This window comes from Coregonus clupeaformis, chromosome 12 (genome assembly GCF_020615455.1).
Source record: "Coregonus clupeaformis isolate EN_2021a chromosome 12, ASM2061545v1, whole genome shotgun sequence".
Taxonomy (NCBI): domain Eukaryota; kingdom Metazoa; phylum Chordata; class Actinopteri; order Salmoniformes; family Salmonidae; genus Coregonus; species Coregonus clupeaformis.
In genome coordinates this window covers 61,031,522-61,049,275 of record NC_059203.1, presented here as the reverse complement: position 1 = coordinate 61,049,275, position 17,754 = coordinate 61,031,522, and the positions used below count along the sequence as shown (strand labels likewise).

The 17,754-nt window shown below is 43.0% G+C and overlaps 1 protein-coding gene across 3 annotated transcripts in view; it reads right to left on the bottom strand.

The window, feature by feature from the left end:
- Window positions 1-17,150, bottom strand: part of LOC121578323 (rho GTPase-activating protein 40) — a 37,237-nt gene extending 20,087 nt beyond the window's left edge. The window contains exons 1-3 of one of the 3 annotated variants that reach the window (XM_041892634.1): window positions 17,011-17,150; window positions 973-1,214; window positions 212-480 (exon numbers count right to left, since the gene is read on the bottom strand). In XM_041892634.1, the coding sequence (XP_041748568.1) occupies window positions 212-480; window positions 973-1,195 (492 nt within the window). In that variant the 5' untranslated portion in view covers window positions 1,196-1,214; window positions 17,011-17,150. Of the gene's footprint in view, window positions 1-211; window positions 481-972; window positions 1,215-7,435; window positions 7,639-16,541; window positions 16,725-17,010 lie in introns of those variants that run through there. The other 2 variants (XM_041892633.2, XM_041892632.1) reach the window with 2 other exon arrangements.
- Between the last annotated feature and the right edge of the window lie 604 nt (window positions 17,151-17,754).

Below are 17,754 nucleotides of genomic sequence, written 5' to 3'. Positions count from 1 at the left end.
AGGCTGAAAGCATTCATAGAATTGTATATGTGTGTATTTGTTTTGTTTCAGCTGCTTGTACAGGAAATCCATTTTGTTATCACAGGAAACAGAAAAGCTATGGATTGATTGCACCTTGATTGAACAGAGCCAGTACCAAACAACATGTCACACAGTGAGGACAACCTCCTGGCTGTTCCGTATCAGTATGAAAGTAAGTGGTCAGTCTGACCTGAGCGATAGAGGAGGGTGAGACGCTAAAGACATCCCTGACGTCGCGCGGCGGGGGTTTGTTCCTCTTCCTCAGGGACAGGGTGTAGGAATCGAGCCTCCTCTGGACGGCTGCGGCCTGCGTACGGGTCAGAGTGGACAGTAGGATGGCCTGGTCAACATCCTGGTCCTTCCTGTCCTGTTCCCGGTCTCTGTCTGGTCTCTGCTGTTGCTGTCTTATCAGAGTGGACAGACCTGCATCCTGGAGCCACTGCTCCTCCTGCTCCCCTTCTGAAACACATAATACAATAGGACTTTATTAAATCAACCTATTAGTTATTGCTCTCCCTCTGAAACACATACTGTAACAGCTTCATTACAGAGACTATACATACTGCATGCTTGTGTACGTGTGTGTGTGTGTGTGTGTGTGTGTGTGTGTGTGTATGTGTGTGCTTGCCTGCATGCGTGCTTGCATGATGCATGCATGCTTTTGTGAGTGTGCATATTATACTATTACTTGCAGTTCCATGCATAACATATGTACCGTCTGAGTAATGACTAAAACTGTATTTTTTATAGGGAGAGCACATTGCAATATTGCACATAATATTGTCGTTCCATGTTTTGCAGACACATGGCAGACACATGGTTCAACACAACACAACTCGCTAAAAAACAACAGGCAACCAAATAACAACCAATTCTCATTGTTTACATTATAACAATAGGCCTATGCAGGTAATTGACTGACTGACACTATTCCTCTGTCTCTCTGTTTACCTTCAGAGTGTCTGGAGTCTCGTCTGGCACTGTCAGTGTCAAGGTCAATGTAACCGCTATCCTGGCTGCGTATGGTCTCCACCTCACTCCAGAAGGAGTCCAGGCACAGTTTGTCAGGGTGCTGTTGTTGTGGTTCCTGGTGGGACGCTGTACATTTGTCCTGTGTGTGTTCAGCTGCAGCTTGGTCCTGGTAGCTTGGCCTGGCCCAAGGCTTACCGTTCATCTCGGAGGGACTAGGGCTCCTGACAACCAGATAGACAGGAAGAAACAATCATAAAATATCAGAGATGAACAGAGAGGATAATAAAAGTGAGAGAGAGACGGGGAGGATCCAGATTCCAGAGAGATAGAGAGATAAAAGCTGGAGGAGGGATGCATGGAGGGAGGGGAGGAAGGAGGAGAGAGAGAGAGCGTGGACTGGACACAAAGACTCAGGTTTCCATTGTTCTCAATAATAGTCCCGCAGGCGTGCTACTCTGTCTGACCCCTAGATGTCACTGTGGCGCTCTTTCCACCAAGCTTTTCTCTCATTTTGATTTATGTAGTCAAAATGAGATGGAATCATCCACTGATTGTGATGGCATAATGTGTATCGACATGAATTCCAGATATCTAGTCAACTGTTGCATAATGTTCTAAGCATGGTTGACATAATTAATTCCTTATTTAACAATTATAATTATAATTTTATTATTTTCATGCTGCCTCTTGGGCCCCCCCCACGGGCCTGGGCGGTAAGCCCCTGCATTTATCCAGCCCTTTATACAAGGGATGGTACAGGGGAGGATTGACTGGTGTTGCCAGTTTCTGTGACCCTGTTTAAAAAGCTTCTTAGAATAATGTTGAAATAAACAGATAATCCCTTGATATCCAAGAACAGGCTGACCGTTCTGGATATTTCGCAAGTTGTCCCAAAGAAAGACCCAAAACCGTCCCAAAACCGTAATGGATAAAAATACAAATTTTCATTTTGTGGACAATTTCTGTTTTCCTCATTCTTAAAACATTTTAGCATCCTACACTATTTCTCTGGCATACTATAGAAAGGTTCAGTTCTTCAAAATCACAACAGAGTCGTAGAACATATAACAAATAATATTCAAGAAAAAGGTGTATCTGGTATTTTCCCTCACAACTTTGTAAGCCTGACTATTAATGCTCAGATAACCTTCCAGACAAAATCATATGAACAGAACTGCACTTATCACAGAACATCTGTAGTACACACACACGACAGCCCATTCCCTCTCCATCTGTGCCCTCCTAAAATAGGCTGAACCTGCTACAACCTGTGGAATGCGCACAGCACATGATGACCCACATAACTAAGTCCTACAGACAAAATAGGCAAACAAACAGCATCAGCAATAAACACATTCTGCTTCCACAGTCAGTCAGCCAACCATAAGGAAACTACTGTTGATTAATTGTAACCCGTGTTGACAGTGAGACAGTACTGTGCCGTGGAATGGGCATATACAGTGCTATGAAAAAGTATTTGCCCCCTTTCTAACTTTAGCTGCAATGACTCCAACCAAATGCTTCCTGTAGTTGTTGATCAGTCTCTCACGTCGCTGTGGGGGAATTTTGGCCCACTCTTCCATGCAGAACTGCTTTAACTCAGTGACGTGTGGGTTTTCAAGCATTAACTGCTCGTTTCAAGTCCTGCCACAACATCTCAATTGGGATTAGGTCTGGACTTTGACTAGGTCATTCCAAAACTTCCAATTTGTTGCTTTTTAGCAATTTTCATGTAGACTTGATTGTGTGTTTTGGATCATTGTCTTGCTGCATGACCCAGCTGCACTTCAGCTTCAGCTCACAGACGGATGGTCTGACATTCTCCTGTAGAATTCTCTGATACAGAGCAGAATTCATGGTTCCTTCTATTAAGGCAAGTCGTCCAGGTCCTGAGGCAGCAAAGCATCCCCAAACCATCACACCACCACCACTATGTGTCACGTTCGTTGAAGGACGGGTCAGACCAAGGCGCAGCGTGATATACGTACATGTTTATTAAACCAAATAAACACAAAGACAAAACAACAAACTAAACGAAACGTGAAGTCCAAGGTAGCACACACAACATACCTTACACGGAACAAGATCCCACAACCCACTAGTGCCAATAGGCTGCCTAAGTATGGTCCCCAATCAGAGACAACGAGCTACAGCTGCCTCTGATTGGGGACCACACCGGCCAACATAGATCTACACATAATAGATCGAAACATAGAAAACACACAACAAAGAATATACACACCCTGACTCAACATTTAAGCGTCCCCTGAGTCAGGGCGTGACACTATGCTTGACCTTTGGAATGATGTTCTTACTGTGGAATGCAGTGGTGGGTTTTCGCCAGTCATTACTGGGATGCTTTGCTGCCTCAGGACCTGGACGACTTGCCTTAATAGAAGGAACCATGAATTCTGCTCTGTATCAGAGAATTCTACAGGAGAATGTCAGACCATCCGTCTGTGAGCTGAAGCTGAAGCGCAGCTGGGTCATGCAGCAAGACAATGATCCAAAATACACAATCAAGTCTACATGAAAATTGCTAAAAAGCAACAAATTGGAAGTTTTGGAATGGCCTAGTCAAAGTCCAGACCTAATCCCAATTGAGATGTTGTGGCAGGACTTGAAACGAGCAGTTCATGCTTGAAAACCCACACGTCACTGAGTTAAAGCAGTTCTGCATGGAAGAGTGGGCCAAAATTCCACCACAGTGACGTGAGAGACTGATCAACAACTACAGGAAGCATTTGGTTGGAGTCATTGCAGCTAAAGCTGGCACAACCAGTTATTGAGTGTAAGGGGGCAATTACTTTTTCACACAGGGGAATAGGGTGTTGCATAACTTTGTTTATAAAATAAATGAAATAAATATGTAATTGTTGTGTTATTTGTCCACTTATGTTCCCTTTATCTAATATTATGTTTTGGTTGAAGATCTGATAACATTCAGTATCACAAATATGCAAAAGTCAAGAAAATTAGAAAGGGGCCAAATACTTTTTCATAGCACTGTAGTATGTATAAGTGCCGCATTACTCAATAATTGACATCATGATTTACTCAAAGTCTGAGTAAAGCCTGTGATCTCAAGTTAAGATTCTGCCCTAACTGAGTAGGGCAGAAATGTGTCAGTGCTCTAGTCAGAAATGTGTCAGTGCTCTAGTCAGAAATGTGTCAGTGCTCCGGGGCTTTTGCTGGCCGAGTGCATGTAGAGTTAGAGGTATGTGGCGTGACTGAAGAAGGAATGTGTGAGCGATGGTGGCTACGCCACCACACCACATCAGTCATCAACACCTGGCTAGCTGTCCCCTCTCTCTGGGGACCTTAACCCTGTAGTCCTGGCTCCTATACTACCACACATCTAGAGCCAAAGTACATTAGCAACACCCCCCACCCCCCCCATAAAACACACACAACTTTCACAGAAACACACATTGCAGCTCCCTCCAGTCCAAGTCCAAAACAAACTCCCATCACAAATCAACTCCAACTAAGACAATGTCAGTGCACCAAAGCTGATAGGTTATTGATAACAGAAATGTTGACATATAGGAGATAATTAGGCCCAGGGTGGGAAATGCTGGTAGATTTTGACATTTGCTGGTAGAATGTCTATTCTTACCAGCCACATTGGTGGATGGTCACACAGAGCATTTGAGAGCATAAAAAAAAAAATCAAAAGCATGGGTGTGTGTGTCAGCTCTGGAAGAGAGAATCTCAATGGTAGAGTGGTGAAAGCGGGATGGGGTACAGTGTTTTCTGTGATTTATCTTCATTATTTTTTAACCACTGCGGACCAAAAAGTTACATTTCCCACCCTAATTAGACCTACCAAGACCAGAAACCAGTGGCCCTTTTAATGCCACTAAACTGATACAAATACATCTAAATCATTCCTTTTTACCATCCACATTGACACAGACCATAAGTTGGTTTGCTGTAGCAGATATAGCAAACTGCTAAGACTAAAATGTAAATGTAATGTATTGCGTATTCACAAAACTCACTGTTTTTTTGGTGTTGTTTTTACAGCTAAATACAATCTCCATCAGCTCAATCCAATAAATCAAAATGAGGAAGATAGCTGTAGTGACATCGTCATTCCTTGAAGGTAAATACCTGGTTATGAATAGTCTCCATACCTGTGTAAGGTGACAGGGTTGAGAAAGCCAGGTGAACAGGCCTGTCAGCATTATCTGCCAATGAACCTCCTCCTTCCTACCTCATCTACTCTCTTTCACTCTCCCTCGTTCACTATCTCCGCTCCCGCCAACACTACATTTTCAAGAGATGATGCAAACAGAACAGACAGGCTACGTCACGTGAAAGGGGGGGAAATCATGTTGTTTTGAGACTTAATCAACAACAGACCAGCTGGATATCAAAACTCTCCTCATTGTATGTCAAATATAAGCTCTACATTATCTTCAATATTGATATCAGATAAACGCTTACAGCAGAATAAGCAGTTCAGGCTGATTTGTGGGTGATATGTTTACGCTTTGATTCAATGAACCTTACAGCCTATTGTATGGAAGCAGGAAAGTGGTGACACAAGTAGCATATTACATATGCTTTTATAATCAAATGAAAAAGGTATGAAAAATACTTTATTAGGCTTTGTTTTATTTTTGTCTGAAAACCAGTCTTGAAGCATTTGAAAATAAATACAATCAGCTCAGAGCAGCACTATCCTTAGAAAGTCCCAAACAATGTTTACAACCACAGGAATATTCCCCTGAGGTATCAGTGAACCCGGTAAGTGAAAGAGATAGGTAGCGAGCTTGCTACCTCTATGCTAACGTTAGTTAGGTATAGAGCTCCCACATTTAGCTCACGTCTTCCATCTAAATAACACTGATAAAACTAACCAAATGTAAACATGTCTGCCAGCTGTTGGTAGCTAACTGCTGATGCTGTCATAGATAGGTTTGTACTATGGGAAAGAGTAGTTTTCAAGGTGTTTGTGGGGACTGCGCGATGCGGTAATTCGGTCGATCTGTGGCTCTGGGGGAGTTTTCTATATGGCCTGCCGAGTGCAGGCTAAACTGAAATGCGACGCTTTGGCTATGGATCTAATCGCCGACCGGCTTTCTTTGGAGGGGTGGATTGTGGATTTTGAGCCATGGGAAAGTTTATTTTTGGATCTTAGGATCAATGTGGTCACAGTTGCTTCTTGTTGAAGAGGCAGCAGATAACGTTAGCTTGCTAGAGCTAGCTATCCTCTTCCTCCATTTCTGAATGAATTCGTGGCTATTTCTTGTAATATACTGTAAGTGAGTTAGATTTTGTTTGTGTACTGCCATATGTTGATAACATCGCTACGTTTGTCACTGGTATGGACTAGTGAATATCCTAAACCTAGCCAGTTAGACAGTGATAGCCGCAAGCTAAAACCGGGGAGAGAGTGGAGAGAATTAACTTTCTATAAAGATTGTAATTGTGTCAATTTGTTGTGAATATTGTAGAAAAATCCTCACAGACGTTTTCCATACTAAAATGTGAAGTGCCACTTACAGTATACCATGTACAGTAGGCTCCAGGCAATATATTCCTCCACTGTGGGAGTCATAGAAAATTACAATCTTGCGTTCGGGGCTTTCTGGCAGTCTTCGTGGTTTCTATATGCGGGGAGCGTACATTGTACAATTGTAAACTAACAAATACTTTTTCAAGTTAGAACCCATGTATATTAGTTAATATACAGCACCAACTACATAAATATCTGATAAGGTCCATTATCTGCTACGTGGACTTGAAGCCTATTTAATACTGTAACAACCCAGAGTAACCCAATGGCTACAAAGTCAAGAAATGAAGTAATCTACTCGGTCGTCTCATCACTGATACACTAGCGACTACTAGGCCACATTCCTAATCCTAACAGCTGAATTCCTTTGGAATCCTTTTATGTACTAGAGAATTCAACAGTTAAGTCATGCAGACCTAGCCTGGTTGCCGTCTCTGTTCAGCTATAACATTCCACTCCTTGCCACTCCTGTCATTTGCCAAATGTCAAAAAGACTGGTACGCAGACTAATGCAGACCTGGGATAGAGACTTTTCCACGGGTGATCACCACAGTACATGGAGGGAAGAAGGACGAACAGAAAGGCTCAGTGAAGGAAAGTGCTCTGGTTAGTGCTCTGATTGGTTGGAAGTTGACAACATAGCTCATTATCAATCAATCAGTACTCAAAAATGTTTGTCTATTCCCAGCACACAATGTATTGTGCTTCTGAGTAAAAATAAGAGCATTGGTAGAAGTAAGCGATTCATTCAGAATTAAGTTCTATATGTCAACACGGTAACTCAGTCTATTATATGTCTAGTAAGGGGTGAAGGGGAGTAAAGATAGTTAATTGACATAATCCAGCAGCAGCCCGGTCCCATAAACCCAGAGTTGAGTTGAGGTTAGGGCCTATAAGGGCCTAGTACAGGCCTACCTTGCCTTGGGTCTGGGTGGTCCATTAGCTTTTTCTGAGCCTTGCTGCCTGGCCCGGGAGCCACTTCTCCACAATGGCATCCTGCCTGTCTCCCCCTCTACCCCAGGCAGGCTGTGATTGTTGCTGCTAACGCTGCCTACTGCAGCGTAGTAGTATAGAAAACAGCAGCTGCCTCCTGCCTAGCTGCCCCCAGCTTTCCCCGCTCGCTCAACTCTGCAAGCTGCTTCCTTGTAATCTCCTCAGGCTGTAAACACATTACAGTCAGCAAGGAGGTTAGAACAGGGACTGTTTCATTGGTCTCACTGTGTTAGTGGGACGTCACACTGTCCGTCGCATCCTGAGACAGGAAAGGAGAAGGCCAGGCTGATGGTTGTAGGGATAGGGGGCTGGGAGTTGTGGGCAGCATGCCTAGCTGGTTCTAGCCAGTGGGTCTACAACACCCCCACCTACCAAGGCAGTCTTTATTTGACAAAAATCCATGCCACTCCATTTAGTATGATATGTTACTTTACGTTAGGTTACATTACATCGACTAGACGTAAAATAGTAGAGGTAAATCCGGGACACTCAAATTAGTATGATATATTATGTTTGGTATGGACAGTAGGTTACTTAAGTTAAAACATTTTACTGCAGTGGGCTAAATCAGAGTGTTTCTTAGTAGTCTTAAACAAATCTACTTTGAAACAAAGGTATACACATTACACACATGGTTATGGGCTTAAAACAATAAGACACCTGTACCATGTCAAATATAGAGTAGAAATATATTCAATTTTGAGTTTGCATCCCACTATTAAACTTTGTATACATCACAGAAGACTGAAATATAACAAAACAATTTGACATAGAAACACCAGACATACAGTGCATTCGGAAAGCATTCAGACCCCTTGACTTTTTCCGCATTTTGTTACATTACAGCCTTATTCTAAAATGGAGTAAATTGTTTTTTTCCCCCCTCATAAATATACACACAATATCCCATAATGACAAATCAAAAACAGTTTTTTAGAAATGTTTGCAAATGTATAAAAACTAAAAAACTAAAAACATCACATTTACATAAGTATTCAGACCCTTTACTCAGTACTTTGTTGAAGCACTTTTCGCAGCGATTACAGCCTAGAGTCTTCTTGGGCATGACACTACAAGCTTGGCACACCTGTATTTGGAGACTTTTCCCATTCTTCTCTGCAGATCCTCACAGCTATTTTCAGGTCTCTCCAGAGACGTTCGATCGGGTTTAAGTCCGGGCTCTGGCTGGAGACTTGTCCCGAATCCACTCCTGCGTTGTCTTGGCTGTGTGCTTAGGGTCGTTGTCCTGTTGGAAGGTGAACCTTCGCCCCAGTCCTGAGCGCTCTGGAGCAGGTTTTCATCAAGGATCTCTCTGTACTTTGCTCCGTTCATCTTTCCCTCTATCCTGATTAGTCTCCCAGTCCCTGGCGCTGAAAAATATCCACACAGCATGATGCTGCCACCACCATGCTTCACCGTAGGGATGGTGCAAGGTTTCCTCCAGACGTGACGCTTGGCATTCAGGCCAGAGAATCTTGTTTCTCATGGTCTGAGAGTCTTTAGCAGGCTGTCATGTGCCTTTTCATGAGGAGTGGCTTCCGTCTGGCCACTACACTACAAAGGCCTGATTGGTGGAGTGCTGCATAGATGGTTGTGCTTCTGGAAGATTCTCCCATCTCCACAGAGGAACTCTGGAGCCATGTCAGAGTGACCATCAGGTTCTTGGTCACCTCCCTGACCAAGGCCCCTCTCCCCCAATTGCTCAGTTTGGTCGGACGGCCAGCTCTAGGAAGAGTCTTGGTGGTTCCAAACTTATTCCATTTAAGAATGATGGAGGCCACTGTGTTTTTGGGGACCTTCAACACTGCAGAAATGTATTGGTACCCTTCCCCAGATCTGTGCCTCGACACAATCCTGTCTCGGAGCTCTGCAGACAGCTGAGGCCACTAGAGGGCACTTTGGTAATTTAACTGCAGGAAAGGAGGATGGTTTGTTGGGGTGGATGGGTGGGCGTATAACGTGAATGTCTAGCAACCCAAAGGTTGCGTGTTCGAATCTCATCCTGGACAACTTTAGCATTTTAGATCATTAGCAACCTTTTACCTACTTTTCAGCTACTTAGCATGCTAGCTAACCCTTCCCCTGACTCCTAACCTTAACCCCTAACCTAACGTAGCATATCATACTAAAGCAGTCAAACATAATATATTATACTAAACGGGTCAAATGCGATTAAGACGTAGGATACTATACGCACTACAATTTGTATTATATTGTAAGACCACTATTACATTGGTAGGCCAATGTAATGTAACGTAAGGTAAAGTAGTGCTGAGTGATTAACCGAAATGTCTGTTATTTAAGTAACTAATTGACCGATGTCGGTTCAACTATTTGAATTCCATTTCGTTCGTTTTTTTCTCAATTTCTCTAGAGATAAATCAGATCAAGCCTGAACTGTGCGATGTAGTAGGGAGTTGTAGTTTCCAACAGGCCAATATTCTACATAGTTTAGTGCAGAAAACGTGGTAATTAACTACAGTGACCATAATCCATTGCGTGCCTACTTGTCCGGTCTATGTGGGGCAGACATGGAGGGGGAGAGAAGAGACAGAAGAATGCACGATTGAGAGGGATAGAGAGCAGTTGCTTCGCAAGGTATTTCTACCTGAAAATATATGATCTAACCCACTGAGCAGAGACGTCAATTCAACGTCTATTCCACGAAACATAACATATCATACTAAATTAAGTGTCTCAGATTTACGCACAGAATAATACTAAATGCTCTGAGACCAGGTCGAGTGAACCCAGGCTCCAGTCTAGATCACCATTTTCATCACCTTTCAGTCTTTCCCCACAAAAGGGTTGATGTCTAGCTGAGTTCCGTTTTTTATGGGCGTCATGATCTTCCCATTCATTTCACTGGTTGGAGATTTGCTGGGAAATCTCAGTACTCCAAACATGTGTATAGGGGATTGGTGCCCATTTGCTCAATAATACTCAGACATCATAACCAAGGTATTATAGGCTAATATGTGGGAATTAGTTTTGACACAACAGTCATGGATATTCATGTTAAAATGATTAGCTTGTTCTTAGGTCACATTCTAAGGAACTAGAAATCTTTATGGCATGTGATGTAGCTCAGTACTATGTATTGTGACTAAAAATAATGTTGTGGACCACGTCAGTGCCAGCTCAGAAGCACAACTATGTATACCGGTATATGGGAAGAATGCATTCCTCATGTGAAACGCCTTCAGGTTACTGCAGGACAGTTCCTTAACTGATTTACGACATCAAGAGCATTTATGGATAAGAGCATCAGCTAAATGACAAGAATATTGACTTTTGTATTGACTTGAATTGAGTTAAATGTAAACAGTAAACAAGACACAACCACTAGGGTTATATGTGTTAGACCACCCTCTCCAAGCAGACCACCCAGAGTTCAAGACAAGAGAAGAAAGACAGTCACAGCTCATGATTCTGCTGTAAGTAGCAGATGGAACGTTGTCATTGCGTTGGGATTAGGCTATACACTCTTTCAAACAAAGGTGCTATCTAGAACCTTAATGGGTTCTTCGGCTGTCCCCATAGGATAACCTTTTGAATAACCCTTTTTGGTTGCAGGTGGAACACTTTTGGTCCAGGTAGAACCCTTTTGGGTTCCATGTACAACCCTTTCTACAGAGGGTTCTACATGGAACCCAAAATGGTTCTACCTAGAACCAAAAAGGGCTCTCCTATGGGGACATCCGAAGAACCCTTTTGGAACCCTTTTTTCTAAGAGTGTAGGTAAACGCCCATGGGCAACTGGCCCAGTCACCTCCTAGATCCTAAACGGTCACTTGTCCATCTACAGTGCATTCGGAAAGTATTCAGACAATATCAAAAACAGAAATACCTTATTTACATAAGTATTCAGACCATTTGCTATTAGACTCGAAGGGTAACCAAACATGTCTGCAGCATTGAAGGTCCCCAAAAACACAGTGGCCTCCATCATTCTTAAATGGAAAAAGTTTGGAACCACCAAAACTCTTCCTAGAGCTCACCACCCGGCCAAACTGAGCAATCGGGGGAGAAGGGCCTTGGTCAGGGAGCTCCAGAGTTCCTCTGTGGAGATGGGAGAACCTTCCAGAAGGACAACCATCTCTGCAGCACTCCACCAATCAGGCCTTTATGGTAGTGGCCAGACGGAAGCCACTCCTCAGTAAAAGGCACATAACAGCCTGCTTGGAGTTTGGCAAAAGGCACCTAAAGGACTCAGACCATGAGAAACAAGATTCTCTAGTCTGATGAAACCAAGATTGAACTCTTTGGCTTGAATGCCAAGCGTCACGTCTGGAGGAAACCTGGCACCATACCTACGGTGAAGCATGGTGGTGGCAGCATCATGCTGTGTGGATGTTTTTCAGCGGCAGGGACTGGGAGACTAGTCAGGATCGAGGGAAAGATGAACGGAGCAAAGTACGGAGAGATCCTTGATAAAAACCTGCTTCAGAGTACTCAGGACCTCAGACTTGGGTGAAGGTTCACCTTCCAACAGGACAAGGACCCACACAGCCAAGACAACGCAGGAGTGGCTTCAGGACAAGTCTCTGAATGTCCTTGAGTGGCCCAGCCAGAGCCCGGACTTGAACCCAATCGAACATCTCTGGAGAGACCTGAAAATAGCTGTGCAGCGACACTCCCCATCCAACCTGACAGAGCTTGAGAGGAACTGCAGAGAAGAATGGGAGAAACTCTGCAAATACAGGTGTGCCAAGCTTGTAGCGTCATACCCAAGAAGACGCGAGGCTGTAATCGCTGCCAAAGGTGTTTCAACAAAGTACTGAGTAAAGGGTCTGAATACTTATGTAAATGTGATATTGCAGTTGTAATTTTTTTTATACATTTGCAAAAATGTCTAAAAACCTGTTTTTGCTTCATCATTATGGGGTATTATGTGTAGATTGATGAGGGCGAAAAAATATTCAATACATTTTAGAATAAGGCTGTAACGTAACAAAACGTGGAAAAAGTCAAGGGGTCTGAGTACTTTCCGAATGCACTGTATAACCAGCTCAGATCATCGCCGATTAAGAGGACACCCTGGGGCTTTCACCTTCTGGCCAGGGCCTTGCCCTCCTTCCCTCCCTCCTTTCACTCCATATTTCTCTCCTTTCTCCTCCATCCCTCCCTTCTTTCCCTCCATCTCCCTCCTATTGTCTCCCTGCAGGGCCTAGACCAAGCCCTTCCTCTCCTGGGAATCCTCCTTAGTCTTAAAGTAGATTTACACTATACAACCGACTCGGGACTAATTATATAGTTCTGAGCAGTCTTCCCTAGCTGAATCTGAATATAATAAGCCATTTAGCAGACGCTTTTATCCAAAGCGACTTCACATCGCCCCTACCTGGTATCACGCCTCGTTTGCATTCACAATTGTTTATCTTATTGGTCTAAATTGCTAGTCAGGTGATGTGGGGAAAATTCCGAGATGTCAGGTATGGTGCTTTCGTCCCAACTCATTTAAAGCAACAGACAGGTAGCTTGGCTAATACATGGAAGAGCAGAACATGATGAGTGCCTTGTGTTGCTTGGTGACCAGACCCCGGTGACCTCGGCATGCGACAGTGATCTGAGCGAGGGAGACAGATCTGGTTGAGCTTTGCACCCTGCTCATCTGATCTCCTCCTGGCCCCCTGGCTTGGCAAGAACCTCACACCCCACCTCACCTCTAAGGTTCAGTGACAGGCCAGGGCCAGGGAGGAGAGAGAGAGAGGGAGGAGGAGAGATAGAACTGTTTGTCTCTCTCTAAAAGGATTTAAAAGCAACAGTGTATTCGTCCAGGCCCTGATGGCGACTGGTAGGCAGGGCAATGGGTAGATGATGCTAATCTGTAGAAACCGTGACACACAGCCAAGCAGGCACCACATGGCACACTCTGGCTCAGTGGTAAACACTTGACCTTTTCACACTACTGAATCGAGCCAAACTGAACCGAGTTGAGCCAAGCCATGCCAGGTGGCTGGAACCATGCTGGAAAGCCAGACAATCTGATAATAAAATATCTGGGCTTAACACAGTACACTTTGGGTCAGCACCAATGTTCCCTCAAAAATGTTTTGCCGCTGAGCAGATTTCAGGTCTGCTGAGTGCAAACTTGAAAGTATTGACAATTCTGTGCAACTTCCAGCGTGCGTTTACTGTGAACACTGAGGCTGTATACGCTTTAAGTTTTAACAGTGGCCAAGTAAGCGGTTGTAGCTATTTGATCATAATGTAGGCCTACCACAGTGGCCTACCATCAAAAACAATGGAGGAAAACACAACCCATAACATTTTAACATGGAAATAGCTGTTCTATCATTCAGTAGCAGCCAATGTGTGGTGTTCAATGTAGACCTACATTCCATGAGACCTTTTAAAAAAACATACAGGGCTTGACATTAACCTGTTTATCCCCTTGTCCTTCAGACAAGGAGTGACTGAAAATGTTGTGTTTGATGCAAAAAAACACTTTCCAAAATTCATTCATTATTATTCCCATACCATTATTACAGAGAATCAGACACATTATGCTACCCTCTGCCTATTGGCTACTTAGTTTATTCAAGACCATCTCAAAATACAAGACATAAAAAACCTCTTTACCTGATAAGCTTTTCAAAGATTGCTAGAAATGTACACATTTTGTGCTCTTGTTGGAAGCAACCACTCCCCGATTGTTGACTAGAAATGAGCTAGAACTGGGCTAATAACTCACTAACTAGCAAAGAATATGAAGAAATGTGCACACGTGGCTACATGCAGCTCTCACTTTGATCTCAAAACAAGCGCATCTCGCAACCGTTCATACTGTAGCCTAAACATAGTCCAGTTCAAAGTGAATGGCATAGATCCATATATGGCAATGGCTATTTGCATATAGGCCTACTGCAGCTCTGATTGGTTATGGCGCACCGGTCTGTGTAGAATACGGGCCTGAGTCGTGCCTGTCAATGCAATAGAATCCTACTCCAATGCACTCTGCCTACAAGAAAATCTCTTGCATAATTAGTTTTGCATACGAAATCTTGCATAGTTTGTTTTGTTTCGGTATATTACATTGAAAGTGGCTAATATTGCATTGATTCGATCACAATTGCTACAGTAGCGCGAAACATTGATAGTGTTAACTAACTGTAGAAAGTTGAGTGAAGTTCAATCTAGCGCTTCTCTGCTCAGGCTCATATTTCTTCTGCATGGCAGTCCGAGGTGAGCTGCGCGCAGTTTAGAGGGAACATTGGTCGGCATGTTAGTGTGAAAAAGCGCATTACAGTAGTAAGCACATTAAATGTTCAAGACATCTAAAGGAAATATAGGAAAAGATAGAGAGAGAGAGGTGTAGACACTGGTATTCCTATAACAAAGGTAAGTTACATTCACTGACTGAGTGGGCATGATTACACACTGATCTACATTCCATTTCTTTGTCATGCAAGTCAAATGGAATTCATCTTCACGGTTGACAAATTCCAATGTTGACAAAAGCCAATGTAATGTGTGGTGCAGTAAAACGATCTGAAATAGAGGTTATAGTTATAGCATTGTTGTTATGCATGGCCGCAAATTGATTTATTGTCATCCTCCCACGGTATTGTAATAGAGGTGTAGGTTATGGACCCACGCAGCTGCAGAGAGTTCTTTATGTCATGGAAATACACGTGGGAAGTGGTGTGGACAGGACAGAGAGATTCTTCTGTATTCTTTTAAACATACCCAATACATTTAGGGCCATAATATTAAATCAAAACTGGTACAGTAAATTCAATTCCAGAATATGCCAAACATAACATTCTTCTCTCACAGCTGAAAAAGGAATGGACTTGATGATTTTCTTTTGGTTTCAAACTGTCCATTTGGTCCTTACTCACATGAGACACAATGCCAGACAATGCCTAACAAGCCTATCAGATAATGCTCATTGCTCAGCATCGGACAGATCCATAGCTTCAACCAACCACACATCATTTCCTGGGTGTAGTGTATTATCCAGTTCACCTGACTGATCAGTTATCCTCCCAGACAGTGTAGCTTTAATCTAAATTGTAGAGCCCTACCGATATATGTTTCACCAATATTATCGGTCGATATTGGCCATTTACCAAAATATCAAATATCGGCCAATAATTAATTCCATGATAACCGAAATTCAATAAATAGGATGAACACTTGTGGCCATTCTCATGATGTGTCATTATTGTCACAATGTAAGAAATCAACATTTTAAGCATATTTCTTGGATAATTACTCTTTAGGATGGCCATTTATGAGAAGTCAGTGTGGGAAAATGTCACTTGTTCCATTTCCCCGCTATAAAACAGTATATCCTCAGATACTGTATATCGGTATCTGTACATTTTGTCCCCCAAAAAATCGGAATCGGTATCGGACCCCCAAAAAACCTACCGGTCGTGCTCTACTCATTTCCTGGTTGTAATGCCTTAACTGGTTCACCTGCGGTGATCAGTTTCCCTGGGTCCTAGATATGTAGCTTCAACCCCACATCTTTAATCTCCTGGGTGAAGTGTATTAAACAGTTCACTTGAGGTGTTCAGATCCTCTCCCAATCCCTGTCCTGGCATTAATACAATACATAACCAACCATGAGTTTGAGATGACTGACGCACACATTCTGCAGCACTGCAACAAATACAGTAACACTGCCCCCATCGTAAACACCTGCTGCCTATGCCATGCCGTTCCTCCCAACCCAACCACTCTCCCTCCCTGTCTGTCAGATAATCTGACTAGCGTTTACGACAACGAGCAATAAAAGCCCTTCTTGTAAACCTGCCCTCCCTTCCCCGCCCTTCACGCCATATGGAGCCAAGTGGATTACAACGCTCCACTGTCACAACCGGTAGCCTGTAATTAGAGGTATAGTAGACCCACTGCCCTGCATTACAATGGTCATCATCACTCACACACAATATGGAATTTTTGCGCTGAGTGCAGGTGGAGCATATCACTGAGCTGCACTTGGGTCTGAACACAATCATGGTTACATTAAGACACCTTGGAGTTGGTGCGATATATGGGTCGGAAAACGTACCTCAATGCAGGGATGTGATATGCCACTGTACTCGACATTTTACCTTTATCCACACTGATACATCGAGAAGATTGAAATACTGCTAGTTTTCGTCCTCATGCTAGCTAGCAGTAGCCAGAGCAGCGATTATGGAATGGCAGTGTAACAGTCAAATATGTTTGCTGCAGTGTGTAGCAGCCTGCACTGCAGGCACTTGAGCACGATGTGCCCATAGCAACAGGTCTCAACACCCTAGCAACCTGCAACGCTTTGCACGACCAGACACAGGAATTCAGAAACGCAACCGCAAAATGCATGTAAGCAAGCCCAACAACATTTAAAACACATTTGAACTCCAAAATGAATGCACACCGCTTAAAAACATCCTGTGAAATGATGAAGCAATAAACCATTGGAATGAAGTGGAATTAGACATATCTGGAAGGTAGTCTAACAAAATAATAAATAGGCTAGTCTGTATCATTCATACCTTTTAAAGAAACATTCAATCCTCCTGTGTGAAGCTCCGACTCTGTCACTGGGTAATATGGGTAGTGTATGTCAGTAAGGGCGAAGCGACAGGGTCTGACAGCAATGAAACGATGCTGTAGTAGGTAACAGATGGTATGGGGCTGCTGCCATCCACGTTATCCTACTCACCTTGCTTGCGATGTCATCACTACAGTTACAGTATGGGTGCAAAACAACGCCCCTGCCAATATATTGTAGAGTTGAGGATTGCCTCTCCATGCATTTCTCCAGCTATGGTTGTGTATTCCATGGATATGACATTTTTTTTTCAGAATCATGAAATACTCTAGCCTATCAGGTCCAACAAAATTAATATTTCAACTCAAAGGAAATAAATATGATACACATTTGTTTTAAACATATTCATATATTAACAGGCTATATAATAACTATTTAACATTGAAATATTGATTACAATACCATGTCATTTTTGTTGTGAGGGTAGCATACTACTGTACCATAGAATATAAAAGAATGTCCTTTTTTTATATATATCATAAACACACTTTTGTTAATTGAAAAGTATCATTATCTGAAGGTCAGATACAACACAAAACAGATGGTGCTATATGGTCCTAAAGTAACTCTGAACACCACTGTACACTTGGCCTATAGAATAGTCTATATTTTTCAACTGGACAGCATCCTGTTTTTGTTTTAATTTTCCTTTTGGTTTTCTCTGCAGACACTTCAGTCAGTCAGA